Consider the following 14,756-nt stretch of genomic DNA (forward strand, 5'->3'; position numbering starts at 1 on the left):
AAATGATGATAATTTATTTTAATGTATCATTTAAGTAATACTATAACAATAGCTTGCTGGAACAAATTGATTTAATCTCCAGTCAAAACATAATCAGTTGGATAGAATTCAAAATCAATTTTAACAAAATATACTTAACCTGTTACAATTAATTAAATACAATCTGTAAAAACAGCCCAAGATTTTATTCAATGACCATTTTATTCTACTTGATACTTTATCATGCTTCCACCTTTTATTTATTGGCAGAACAGCGATTACTTTTGCATAAGAATTGAAACTATCATTCCTACTCACATTAATAAATATATCACATATCCATCAGGTCAGTTATTGTTTTACCGGTGTTTTTTTCACTTCTTGTTAAAATAAAGGATTCAGTCATACATAATGATGATCAACACAGATATTTCAAGCAGTATGCTTTCCACAATGTTGAAATTCATAAATTTGAATGTTGATATCATAAAGCAATTCGAAAAGGGTAAAACCCCAAGAGGTAGGTTAATGTTTATAGTATTTAATGGCAGAACTTGTTGAAGGTTATTTTCTGTACCAGTAACTTAAGTACATTTATGCTCTGACAGATCTAAATACCAACAGGATTCACAATTCTATGATTTCTATTGATCTCTGAAAAGGTGTGATGTCAATGTAAAAATGTCATTCCGAGTTGTATTCACTTGATTCCTCATCATTCTCACTTTCCAACTCGTACACAAGATCAGTCTGTGTACCGGACACAACAGCTGCACTACCGTCTTGCTGCTGCGATTTTTCCAAATCTTGCTCATTTGTGTTCATCAAACTGAGCATATGCACTTTGATCTGTTCCGCTGATAGAAAATGAGTTTTGGCAAAGTGCATTTGTAGAGCAATTTTTGACCCATATCTCATCAAGCACCCTGCAACAGTACAGGGGAATTTCCTAGCCTTGATATGAGTTAACATGTGTGATCTCAAGTTACTATTATCGCGACAAGACTTTCCACAGCGATCACACGTAAACTTGTAACCCTCCTGAGTATGGGACTTGCGATGGCGGTTTAGGGCATTTTGAGACCCAACTACCTTATTGCAGATTTCACACCTGTGCTCCTTCCCTGAATGCTTGTTGCGCATGTGGTTCCGCAGTTTGAACTTGTTAAAGAATGATTTCCCACAATGTTCACATGGAAAATTACCTTCAACGATGTGAAAGAACTTGCGATGTTGTTGAAGGCCACGTGGTATTGGAAATTGCTTGCCGCAGTCCTTGCAGACAAAGGCCCCGTTACCTTGATGTTCTTCTTTACAGTGTTTAGTGAGTTCTCCAGTACTTTCCAACACAAGGCCACATTCCTACAATATAAGTCGCCAACATCAAATATGTACAGCAAACATAACAGATGAACTTTTGACCTCAAAGTAAGTGGGAAAGTATTCCTTTCAACAACTTATGAAAGAAAACCAATTTACAAATGTTAATAAACAAATACTGTAGTCTTAAACCTCTCTAGGGTTATTTTGGTAAAAAATAAACTTTCTGCCAGATTTTGTAACATCATGCTAAAGACTAATCTATAGATAGATTACCTTTATTTTGGAATTGTTGGGATAGTGTAGGTTTTCATTACAGCATAACTGATATCAATTAAATACTGCCCAATGTTTATAAAACAGGACTCTTTCCCTATATACCAGATATGATCATGTGTTACTAGTTTCAAATTTTACTGGGCACAAGATTAAGAGAATGTTTAAACAACAAAGAACATGAAATTTCAATATTTACGAATTCATATAAACATGTAACTGGATGTAGAAGACATATTGTGCTATATCTATTTCCCAAGTTACTCTCTTCTTCTTGAAACAAAATATTCAACACAGTTGTATCATTGCTGGGTTTGATTTGTAAATGAATATGGCATCAAATCAAGTCTGCTCAAAGTTCATATCAAAGTCAAGTGTTAATCTGGTAAAAGTTCATATTAAGGTCAAGTGGTAATCTGGTCAAAGTTCATATCAACATCAAGGGTAAATCTGATCAAAGTTCATATCAAGGTCAAGGCAAATTTTTGTCAATATTAAGGTAAACGGTAAGTTAAGACAATATCAAGGACAAAGATTAGTCTGGTAAGGGTTTCTATCAAGGTCAAGGGTAAATCTGGTCAAAGTCCATATCAAAGTCAAGGGTCAATTTGGTAAAAGTTCAATCTGGTCAAAGTCAATATCAAGGTCAAGGGTAAATCTGATCAAAGTCAATATCAAGGTCAAGGGTTACCACACAAGCATCTGTGGTGAAGTGTCTTGCCCATGGACACAATTATGACTGCACAGACGGGTTGGTTTCTCATAAACGTAAACTGCCAAAGGTAGGGAGTGTCAACCACATATCTCAGATTTTCATCTGTGGTTGTATGAGCCAATGCTCTACCAACTAAGCTATGGTGAACCCCATGTATGTGAAACATATACATTCCTTTGAATGTGTTACATGGTCTATGAGATCAGAAATCCCAGATTATATTGACATAAGTACCGATCTTTACAACTGACCTTGCAGATGGCCTTCAGCTTTTTAAGGGAGTATGGATGATACACCTGAACGTGTTTTACATAGCTGACGAGGTTTGTGTACATTACTTCACACCTCTTACACAACTTCTGCTCACGGTTACACAGGTCAGCAAACCATATCTCGTTATGAAGGTCTTCAATGAAGCGAAAATACACAATCAACTCTTCACCTGTAAATGAGAGATGCAATAGTGATAAACTTTCATGGTAATCGCCAAAGAAAATTTACATAAAAAATTCACATTAAACTTCAGTTTATCCTTAAAATGCAGAAAATGTACCTTTCAAAACTTATTTTGAAAGATTCATTCTTACTAAGTTAAAAGTACATTTACTTGTCAATAAGTCAACACCTGGTGATAAGCCCAATCATATCTAGTGCTTATCAGTACTATTGTATGTTTTTGTATGTTGTTTTGCAACAAATCTATCACCTGACCATCAGAATCTGTATAATTGCCTCTCTGGGCTTATTACTGAAAAAACAGATATTTTCAATGAATTCAAACTATGGGAAAAAACAAAAATTTTGAATGCTGGCAAACACATTTTTCAATCTATGTTTGTGTAAAAGGTGAACACCTTTTGCTTGTAGTTTTGGTTTCTGTGGTAATTTCCACTCAAAAACAGATTCCTTTATTTCAATAAAAATGTACAAATTCTGAAAAAATGATGATGAAATATCTAATCCTAAATATGTATGTTTATAGATATGTATACCTTCTTGTATGTCCTCCCTTGCTACAAATAAAATCTCTTCATTCTTACAGTAGCTGATGACATTACATTCCTGTACGTTCAGAGTGGGTCTCAGATATCTATAACAAACAACAAATTAAGCATTATAAACCAGTATTATACAAAATTATCTCCCCTGGTGTTTGTTAATTATCAAACCATACCTCACTTGACCAAAGGAAATTTCAAACTTATACAACAGACATGGTTTTTCACACAACAGGCTGTCGTAAAATTCAGATGGAAAGAACACTCTCTATTACATTAGCAATTGAAGCCTACTTTGTACAACCCAACTTACCTACACCAGTTACTGTTCGTCTCATTTTCTGTACTGATGACGTTGTACTTAATCGTTTTCTTATCCACAGCATTGATGGTTTCCTCTGTCTCTATAAGCCACAGATGTGTAAAGTTCATTTTATGTGAAATCTGCTCAAATGTCAATCGATCACCCACTAAAGGTCCAAAGTGTGTACCCTTCTTAATAATATCCGATGCAAATACACTAAGGCCGTGTTTGTCTCTTCTACTGAGTACAAATTCCTTAGGAATGGTCTGTAAGGAAAGCATGGTTGAATTCAAACAGTTCGAATTGTCATTAATACATGATGTAACTCTTCGACGCATCAATGGACATTCAGCATTATGAAGGGAAAGACACATTCGACATTTCTTGTCTTCCAATTCCTCTTCGACTTCTTCCTCATTATCTGTCTTCTTCTTGGGTGCAGTGGTACTTTCTTCCTCCTCCGCCTCCTCAAACTCCTCCTTTATCTTGATACCTGGATCTACTGTATTTGCACCTTTAGATGTTTTCCCCTTTGTAATTTTCTTGGGTTTTGTAGCTTGCTTTTTAGGGGGAGGTGCCACATCCTCAGGACTAAAACGAAATTTGGTTTTAATTTTTCTGCTATTTGGTTTCCTTTTCCATTTTCCTTCTCTCTCTCCTGTAGTTTCTCTTTCTACGCTCTTATATGACATTGGCTTTGATTTCTTTGCTTCTGGTTCCTCTTCATCCTCCTCAGCAACATCTGGCTCTCCATTATCAACATTTGTTGTATTATCAGAACTGTTTTTGGAGTTTTCATCCAAACTCACCATATCCTTTGGGGAAGAGGGTTCAAAAATTATCTTCTTGGATACTGGATCTACTTTGAAAATATTACCTCCTTTCCTAATGATATTTTTGCTTGCCCCCTTCACCGAGACCATATGTTGCCGTTTGGTTTGAGGTTTATTCGATAACTGCACCTGTTGAGAAGGCTGTTTTAAAACCGTTTCTGATGCCTGTGTGGGCACTGCTTCTGGCATCTGTTGTGACAAAGCTGACACCTGATGTGGCGTTACTGCTACCTGGCATGTTGTTGCTTCCATCTGTTGGTGTGATGTTACTGCCATCTGTTGTGACACTGTTGACATTTGCTTCGAAGATTCTGCCACCTCTTGTGATGATGCTGTCATTTGTTGTGTCACTTCTGCCACCTGTTTTGAAGACATTGCCATCTGTTGTGACACTGCTACCACCTGTGACGATGATGCCACCTCTTGTGAAACAAGTGGCACTATTTTTATCCGAGGTTGCACTTTAGTCTGGTCTGTCACCTGTTGTGATATTTCTTTTCGTGACGAGAATCCTTCCACCTGTAATTTCTCATCAACATTTTTTGGTGTGTTTTTATAAACTTTTATGGTGTTATAAACTGATTTTCCAGGCTCATTATTCTCGGATTTAGAAGAAGCAAGAACTCTTGTAACATAGATGTACTCCGTATTTTCATTCTGTGCCACTGGACGTTTTCTTTGGTGTTTCACTTGCTTCTGACTAATCAGTACTTTTGGCTGTTGTGATGGGTCACCACGACTGGTAGACACAGGTGTGACAGACTGGATGGTATTATTCTGTTGGACAAGCTGTGGAGATTTTAGTATAAAGGACGGTTGTGACTTGTGTGAGGATTTCTCTATAGATCTAGCGGCCACCTTTGGAATTATAGATTTTGGCTGTATATTTTGATACAGTTGGTTGTTTTCAGGTTGTTGTTCCTGCTCGCCCAATTGTACAACATAATTCTCCAAACCTGTAATGAAAATACACATACTAAAGATTTAAGCACACTTTGGAGTATTCCTATATTGTTAACATTTATAAAACTTAATGAACTCCATTTCCATTTCTAAAATTTTATCAAAGTAATGCCCTGGAAAAGCATGGGCTTATTGTGTTCCCACCCGAATGGTGCAGTTATTATCAAAAACAAAGCACTGACATGACTCTCTGACTATGAAAATAAATTGGTGATCATGAAAACTGATCTAATGTATTCCACCAGCCTATACCAAAACTGTGTATTAACCTACATTTCTGTTTGCTTAAATAAAGAGTGCATGAAATGGCTTGTACAAGTATTATATAACTATGGCTGATGTTTATTATAGATTTGTCACTTTAAATGGTGCAATTCTGGTAAATCTTTTTAAAAGAAGATTTTTTAGTAAAGGTAGAGAGTTCTGTTAAATGTTTTCATAGAAGATCTGTCAGTATAGCTACTTTAATAAATCACTGGTTTTTTACCGGTTCTATGCAAGATTGATTATTTCTCTACTTATCCCTTCTTTCTCCTTTTCCTCTCAACTAATTGATTACAAAAGGATCCTGAACTTCTAAAATTTAAGAAAGACCTCTTTGAGAAATAGCAATTATAAACCTCAACAGTCAAAATCCAAGATGGTCTCTTGGTCAGTAATTTTGTTTCCTTGAACAACCACAAAATTAAATTGTCACAACTAAGGACCAACAGGAAGTTACACATCAAGTTTGAGAAATATTCTTACGATATTTCTCCAGATATTTCAAGGAGTACTTCTGCATTAACAAACCTCAATTGTCAAATTCCATGATGGCCACCTGTCGATCATGTTGTCTTGCTGATCAGTCTAGATCAGTCAACTAGGGACAAAGGGGTACCTTGATGTCAAGTTTTAAAAACATCCTTTCAGTACTTCTTAAGAAATGGTGATAAAGAGACTTGTTTATATAGATGAACAAATGACCACTGAAGTAGGACAATTTCAATAGCCTACCATCTAATGAAAGTGGACTAAACATTTGTAACTCACTGTTGATATTTTTTTATGAAACATCTGTGATTATAGGTAGTGTAGTTCTGGTTACTACAGCTAGTAGCACAGTTCTGATTAATGTTATTTTTTTATAGAGACCTGTCATTAGTACAGTTCCAATAAATATTTAAAGTTTTATAGATTTGTCATTTTATTTTTCAACTACAACTGATCAATTATAATTTTCTATAATTGATCAACTTCACTTTACCACAAAAAAATCTAGTTATTGAGATCAATACAGCAGACCAGAGAATAAGAATTTTACCTTAACATAAACACATTATATCTTATAAAAGAAGTTCTTCTCATACTTAAATTATATTGGTATGTATATTACTTTTAGTTCACCATTTCAAAGGATCATTGATTGCTTTGAAATAATAAAGATCAATAATAAATAATAGATTAAATTTTCCCAATATGACTTTTAGTTTGTAAGGTGTATAACTAAACCTATAATACCTGGGATTACAATACGCTGGGGCACCTGTGGCTGTGTAACCACTTGATCCTGTGCTGCCACCTGGATGATGATCTTTTGCATCTGTTCGCCACTTTCTTCCACATACTTGACCCCTTCTACAGCCTCTGATGCCGTGGCAACCTCAGTCTCTGTCTCCACCTCCATACCTTCATCCAAAAACACAATGGTGTCTTGGCCCTCAAGACCTGCTATGGCTGGACTGCCATCATGGTGATATACCTACAAATAAAAACCATGAAACTTCAGCAGAGATCATTATCAAAGAAGATTGAATACACAAATTCTTGCTTACTATCTATGTATACATTAATTTGAGAAGGACTTAGTTTTACAGATAGCATATGTAACTTTAGGTGAAAATCTGAGGTGTGTGGATCATTGCTCTCTATCTGTGACAGTTTGAATTTCCCAGGAAGCTGATAAATGAACTGGTCTGTGTTGATGTAGTTGTATCCTAGGACAAGATACCGTATATACTTCACTCTAATTGCTCTGGACGGGTTGCAACAGACCTTCCATTTGTTGTTCAGTGAGATTGTCACAAGCTAATTCAAGGAGACCTCGCCTCTAAATTTATTTATCCTGGGTTTTCATAAGGCAATGTATCCAGTAAACAAATAACCAATATTCATCCATTAAATATCCACTTGACATTTTGCTATGATTCAGTTTCTTGCTATTATCAGTTAAAATTTCTATGGGTGTCAAGATTGATGTTTTATTGGAGTAACCCTGATGAGAAAATAACTTTCAGAGCTGAGACTGTAGGTAACCTTGGCTAGTAGTTTATCAGCGCAACATATGTACTCTCTCTTACATGAGAGTGTTTCCATAAATCACAGTGATGCTGGTGATAGATACACTGTATTTTTCACAATTATTTTTTTCTGTGTCCTTACGTGACTAAATGAAAATATAAATGATCATTATCTATCAATGCCTCTGCTTGTGATTAATCTTAGGATCTTATGTGTGGTTTGAATAATGCTCTAGATCAAAATTCTTCCTAGATGAGTTTATCGGAAGAGCTTAGAGTTTTACCAGAAGGGAAAAAATACAGCCAACCCCTTGACTATTGATAATGTTTTTTGTGCTACATATTTCATATACATGCATTGTCATCAACATCGTGATTTGCCTGTAATTATTCATCAATATCTTGATTTTCATTTGTAACTGTAATTGTCCATCATCATCATGATTTACCTGTCATTGTCCATCATCATCATCATTTACCTGTAATTGTCCATCGCCATCATTGGTTGTGTAGATGACCTGCCGATTATCTACCATTCCTTGTAAAGCAACAACAGGTTGTACATTTATACCACTTGGATCCACAGCCTCCCCTAGTTCACCAGTTTGGGATGCATAACGGTACTGTATATTTGCAGTTTGATTTTGATCCATTTTTACAATCTTTGCCCTCCTACAAATAAAAAGTGTTATTGTGTAAAGTTTACTTTTTTAAATCAAATGAAATTTTTCCATCTGAATCCTGAAGAAAATCATGATCAATTATGTACAATCTCAACTTTAGTTCGGCTATATGGCTTCTGACAAGATGTTTTAACCAAGGGAGCCAACAGTATGCCTTTGATGTAAAAGTAAAACATGAGTTTATTGTAGGACAGTGCAAAATCTAGAACTTACTGGTGTTCTTTACTGAACAGAATCTCCTATATGCAGGCTATTGGGCTTATTTAAGATGCTTTTCTTTATAACAAACAGTGATTACAAACTATGTTTTTACAAATTTTCAAATTCCTCTGTTTCCTTTATCAAGCAAAGAGCACAAATTGCTGAGAATTATTCATGAAAGTTCAGTATTCAGTGAATGGACAGAAGTGTAAAACTAACTGTGGAATTGTCAGGACATGTTTTCATCACAATAACACTCTGCAGGTAATCTGAGGGATGATTGACGTTTTATCCATTCTGTCCCTTATTGGTTTCTATGATGACCACACCATTACCCTCCCCCTTTGTCTCTGTTTATCAGTTCTCTTTCCTTCCCTATCCAATTGGATTTCTCAGTTTCCAGTTATCCTCTCACTCCAATATTGGGCAGAATTGATAAATTAATTTTCTGATTAATCAAACTGATTATAGGATAATATACAAAAAAATAGTGTACTCACACACCACACCATTATTAACAGCATCTTACCAGTTTTATTTACCAACCACTAAAATCCTAATTCATATTTCTGTCATTTTTCCTTGAGTTATGTCCCTGTATAGAAACAACAAAAGTAGAGTTATATCCCTTGAATAAGGATGTTTTTATAAGAAAAAATATACATTTTGCTTCTGACCAGTTCAGCTCTGTTACAAGGCCACATAGCGTTTAGACTGTACTGCAATGCACTCATCATAACATAGACTTATACATATATATAATAACTAGTATATAAATTCAAATAATATGAGTGTGTTTCCAATATCCCTTTGCATAAATATTATTGGAAAATGGCGGCGAAACTAATGGTGTAGTGCGACCTAAGAACTTTCCCATGGTCCAGTACGTTTTGTTTTGAAATATTTGTACATAATGGCAATTAGAAATGAAATATACTGGAGAAATTTGGTAAATCATAATCCACATGCTGAGTTTTACACCTGTCGTCTCATAATGAAGTGAAAACACCGCAGAAACTTTACCTTCTGGAATAGACCGTTTTAAGAAATGTTGCGACACCTAACGAAGAGCAGATAACTTTGGTGAATGCCTTCTAGAATTCAATATTTTAAATAGTTTTATCGGATTTTATGCATAGTAACACCATACGAAAGCAAAATAAATATAACATTTGAATCTAGCTTCTAGTAAATTAATCAACTTACCCAGCATGATACAACTTATTCTTTTAATATATAATGAAAATAACTATCCCAAAAGAGTTCCACTTCCGGAACGTACATTTAGCGTCGGGCGCCATTGTTTGTGTTTACTTTTACCGGCAACTCGAATCCATAAGAATCGGCACTGTTATAAGAAAGATCTTGTGCAGGAGCGTGTTTAATAACACGACCAGACTTTCAAAATGTCTATTGGTGTGCCTATTAAGGTGCTTCACGAAGCAGAGGGCCACATTGTGACCTGTGAAACAACAACCGGTGAAGTATATAGGGGGAAGCTTGTTGAAGCTGAAGATAATATGAACACTCAAATGTGCAATATTACCGTTACATACAGAGATGGCAGAGTCGCACAACTAGAGAATGTGTTCCTTCGGGGAAGCAAAATAAGATTTTTCATCCTTCCAGACATGTTAAAAAATGCCCCAATGTTTAAAAGAATTCAGGGACGTAGTGGAGGTGGCGGTGGAGCAGGCAGAGGAAAATCTGCAATACTTCGAGCGCAAGGTAACGACAGCTTTTTCATTTTCGTCAATTTTTTCTTGTCTGCACAACTTATCGCAGACTTCATCGCTCCATTGCCTCTTTCACTTTTACAAAACATGGCTGCTGACATTTTGTCAAGAAGATAATTGCAAAACAAAATATATGAACGTTTTTGAAGACCTTGAGAAGGTTGTAGGTAAAGAATGTCTTGTCGTTTCGTTAATCATATGCAGTTGATATTATATAGTGTGCTTAAATGATTCAAAGCAAAACTTAATATATTTGTCTACATTTTCCAACTCACTACATGGTTGCTATTGTATTGTTTGACAGCTGCAAGAGGACGTGGTCGAGGTGGTGGTGGCGGTGGACGAGGAGGCGGTGGCAATGTGTTTCAGAAGAGGCGTTGATCATTGAAAGTGTACCAAATCACAGAACTGTACGAATGGAGATGTCTTAGGCTGTGTTCCAGTTTTCATTTCATAACATTGTGGGACAACGCCATTCAATTTCAACTATTCATGTTTTTATGTGTCTGTATTGAGACAGGGACTCTTAACATTTATGGTCATTTTCATCATTGTTATCATTCATCATGAACTTGTAATTTTTGTAAATGACACAGAAACTATTAAAAAAAAAAACAAAAGAAAATCTTACTTATATTTATTTTTTGTTGGTATAAATGATATAAAAAATGTGTATTTATAATAATTTTTTATCTTTAGTTTGTTTTATCCTGGTTTATTTTGGAACTGCAGAAGGTATTTGACCAACAAGGGTGTATCACAAGCAATACCGAAGAATAATAACTTCCATTGAGGTTCCACCTTAACTTTACATTGCTTTAAAAACCTGACTATGCTAGAGCATAGTACTTGATGGATCTCTCTCAAAATCCATAATATGTAGGTTCCTTTTAGTCTCTTAGGCCCGTCTAATTTTGGACCAATTAGAAAAACAAAAAAAGCCGCCAGGTGTCCATCTTGGATTTTGACTTTTCAGGTGTGTTATTATACTTAGAAAAACAATATGGCTGACAGTTGGCCATCTTAGATTTTGCCCAGTAAAGTTTGTTATCACCATTTCTTGAGAAGTACTTTCATAAATTTCATATGTAGGTTTCTCATGGTCCCTCGTGCCAATTTCATTTTGGGTCTGATCAGAAAATGGACTACAGACAGCGATTTTGGATTTTTTATTTTGGAAGTTTGTTATCGCTATATTGTGCATCTTAAGTTTCATATGTATGTTGCCTTTGGTCTCTACTTGTACATGTTTTATTTTGGTACTGATCAGAAGAAAGAAAATGGCTTCCAGACAACCGTCAGGTAAAAAATAGCATCACTGTTTCTGCAAAGGCATGTTCAAATTTCTTATCATTAAGGGCAAAAACTGAGAAGGGAAAAGATCCAACTTTCAAAGAGCATTTAATGATCAAGAGATGGTGGATGCCAAGATCCCTCCTGGATCTCTTGTCTTGTTTTTTCGAACTGGTTTTAAGTCGATCATTATTTCATGGACATTTATTATTGGCCCTGTGCCCATCCTTGAACAATTTTTGTAATTGCTTTTCCTGGAGAAGTGTTTTGCTGTCTATGTTAAAAATTTTAAAACAATACTGATTAGTCAGTTCGGTTAACAAATCTTTGATTGGGTTTTGAGTCTTGAAATTTCCTCATGTTAGCAAAAGCCACATTTCAGGTGAAGCATCAGCAATGATTAGGAAGTATTCAGCATGGTAAGTTACTTGAAAGTTATTTTGAAATTTTTTATTTCTAATTTAACAGTTTCTTACTTGTAGAAGTACCAATTCAAATAACTGGTCGAAATATCCGCCTATGATGTGATGTTGGAAGTATGAACATGGAGTGTCTGCTTGAGAAAACCATGTTAGATTTGAACCATCAATATACAAGCTATGGAAACTTAAAATGTTACCTTTGATAAAACAGTAAGATATAGTCCTGTACGAATACATACAAGGGCTAATTGATATGTTGTTCACCTCATATTCAAGAGTTTGCCTTTTGACGGACATATTGCATTATTTTTCAACATAATCCCCTTCAGTATCTATACACTTTTGCAAGCTATGTTTACCCTCAATGGCACTTTTAAAGAAGTCCTTTTCTTGACCATTCACAAAATCCTCCACTTTATGTATGACACCATCATCTGGCCAAAAGTGGGTGTTGGAAATGACAACCCCCCCCCCCCCCCCCCCCTTTTTTTTTTTTGTCAATTGTGGAAAAAATGAAAGTGTGATGGAGCAAGATTAGGCGAATGAGGAGGATGCTCGATCAATTTAATGCCACAATTGTGTTAATGGCAGCCATGCCAATGACAGACTTGTGAACGGGTGTTGTCCTGGCGGAATAACACACTGTTACTGACTTTTCCATGGAGTGTGAGTTAAATATTTTCTCATACCTGCCAAAGAAGCAATGCATAATATATGCCATTGATGGTTTGTCCCTTTTGCAGATAATCTACCATCAGCAACCCAGAAGACAGAGACCATAACCTTTACAGCTGGTGGAACAGTCTTTGCCTGTTTTGATGAGGGTTGACTAGAGTGCTTCCATTGCTTGGACTGTTCTTTGGCCTCTGGAGTGAAATGATGGACCCACATTTCATCCATAGTCACAAACCTCTGCAGAAAGTTAGTCGGATCTGCCTTTAAAAGGTTCAAATTAGCACATGACAAAGTCTTTCTGGTGTGCTTCTGATCAACTGGCAGAAGTCTTGGTTTCCAACAGTCTACAAGCTTTCTCATTGCAAGATTCTCCGTAAGAATCAAATGTATTCTTGCAGCTGTATTGGTTATATATCTCTGTAACTCATTTATCAGTCATAACAATTCATTGACCATTTCTGGGGTTGCAACAGTGTCTGGCCTTTCAGGACGGATGTCATCCCCAAGGCTCTGCCTGCCACACTTCAATTCCACCACCCACCTTTTCATTGTAGCATATGAAATGGCATCATTTCCTAATGTTGCTGCCTTATCAGTATGGATGTTCTTAGGTGCTAGACCTTTTTTATGGTAATATTGATTCACTGCTCTTTCAGCAATTTTGTCCATTTTGCCAAAGTCACCTTCCTTGTTTACTGCTGACCAAATGACACCAGTATTTGGTAACACAGCCTTAAATAGTCAGGGAATAGTAGAGCTGAAAAAGGACATCACTGCTAAACTTAAATTGATACAAGGCTTGCAACTTATCAATCGGCCCTCGTATTTGACTATCTTGAAGTTGAACACAGACATTTGAATTGATAACCATGACCTGTTATATTTTGAAGCATAGTCTAGCAGAATGAAAATAATGCAGGCAATCCAGTCTTAAGTGATATAGCCATCTTGTTTTATAACGACCTTAGATTGTTCAAACTATTTCTGGAGAAGTTCTGGATAGATCATTATCAAGCTTCATGTGCATGTGTTTTTTTGGTACTGATTGAGATAAAAAGTGCTGACAGGTGGTCATCATATCAGGATTTTAGACTTTTGACAACTAAGACTGCCTGAAAAGTCTTACAAGTGAAAGTTTCATGCCTCTCACTGGTTGCTGACTGGTGTATTCGAGTGTGTTATTTTGATTATTTTGATCAAATGTGAGAGGTCAATCAGTAGCTGTCACTAACAAGTCATGTTATGCAATGTCTGTCTACATTTGTTCCTGTTTCATCTAAACCAAAACAAGACATTGAATTGGGGAGAAAAAAAAGGCTGTATGACTTGTCTCCCTTGGAGTATCTTTATCTGAATGAAATAAAGTATTTTCTTACATTTTTTTGCATTCTGTGTCATCTTGTCCTTGAGTTGAATGTGTTTTTGTCCTTCATCCACTTTCAACAATTTGAACTTCTCCTAATGCTCCTTTGGTGGGACTTGGCCCAAATTTGTTTTATATGATTCTTTGTAATTGTTAGAGTTGATTTAAAATGACAACATTGCCACAATCTAGAATCAGGAACTCAACAAATTGTTATTTCTTAGCCTTGTTAAGACTTTGACAATGGCATAATGACAGCCATTGTTGAAAATTATCCTTTGCTGAACAAATCTATTTTAAAGTAACAGTAGGATTCGGCTCTAATATGTCTGAAATGATCTGTTGATTGTCCTGTCCACTGCAGCCAAATTTCATTAAATAATAAAAAGAATACATTCAACAACCTAGCTATTGAGAATTCAGGTTCGTTTTTTGTCTTATTCTTTGCACTACCACAACTCCTATGGCAGTTTAACATTGGTCTAGTAATATCTGATGACGACAAACTCTTGTTTGAATTGGTTAAGTTTAATTTTTGACTTTAAACTTTGTTTGTTGACCACAATGTACAAAAATATATATAGGTGAAGTAAAACTGGATGATATAAAATTGCATCACATTTTCTTTAGTTTGGATATTAAAGAAAATCTTGCATTAAAACCTGTTTGAAGTTTGTGGGATAGTTCACAGACTACTCTTATCATCATCCAAGGAA

The 14,756-nt window shown here is 35.7% G+C and overlaps 2 protein-coding genes across 2 annotated transcripts; one reads left to right on the plus strand and one right to left on the minus strand.

Moving 5' to 3' along the window:
• Nucleotides 1-3: 3 nt before the first annotated feature.
• LOC132548822 (uncharacterized) lies at nt 4-9,141 on the minus strand. The gene is made up of 7 exons (XM_060212715.1): nt 9,081-9,141; nt 8,147-8,339; nt 6,889-7,129; nt 3,602-5,381; nt 3,283-3,380; nt 2,542-2,732; nt 4-1,341 (listed from the first exon to the last, which is right to left on the minus strand). Exons 2-7 carry the CDS (start codon nt 8,318-8,320, stop codon nt 664-666), a joined length of 3,162 nt encoding a protein of 1,053 aa, XP_060068698.1. The 5' UTR covers nt 8,321-8,339; nt 9,081-9,141; the 3' UTR covers nt 4-663.
• A 694-nt stretch (nt 9,142-9,835) lies between these two features.
• LOC132548799 (small nuclear ribonucleoprotein Sm D3-like) lies at nt 9,836-14,057 on the plus strand. The gene is made up of 2 exons (XM_060212693.1): nt 9,836-10,279; nt 10,592-14,057. Exons 1-2 carry the CDS (start codon nt 9,958-9,960, stop codon nt 10,666-10,668), a joined length of 399 nt encoding a protein of 132 aa, XP_060068676.1. The 5' UTR covers nt 9,836-9,957; the 3' UTR covers nt 10,669-14,057.
• Nucleotides 14,058-14,756: the final 699 nt, after the last annotated feature.

This window comes from Ylistrum balloti, unplaced genomic scaffold (assembly GCF_031769215.1).
Source record: "Ylistrum balloti isolate Yb309-2 unplaced genomic scaffold, AGI_CSIRO_Ybal_v1 Utg370028, whole genome shotgun sequence".
Taxonomy (NCBI): Eukaryota; Metazoa; Mollusca; class Bivalvia; order Pectinida; family Pectinidae; genus Ylistrum; species Ylistrum balloti.

Excerpts from the sequence above, each read along its gene's own strand:
- LOC132548799 (XM_060212693.1), top strand. The coding sequence starts at position 9,958 with ATGTCTATTGGTGTGCCTATTAAGGTGCTTCACGAAGCAGAGGGCCAC. Across the intron at positions 10,280-10,591 it reads TGCAATACTTCGAGCGCAAG|CTGCAAGAGGACGTGGTCGA; the intron begins GTAACGACAGCT and ends ATTGTTTGACAG.
- LOC132548822 (XM_060212715.1), bottom strand. The coding sequence starts at position 8,320 with ATGGATCAAAATCAAACTGCAAATATACAGTACCGTTATGCATCCCAA. Across the intron at positions 5,382-6,888 it reads CCAGCGTATTGTAATCCCAG|GTTTGGAGAATTATGTTGTA; the intron begins GTATTATAGGTT and ends TTTTCATTACAG. Across the intron at positions 1,342-2,541 it reads AGCTGAAGGCCATCTGCAAG|GAATGTGGCCTTGTGTTGGA; the intron begins GTCAGTTGTAAA and ends CTTATATTGTAG.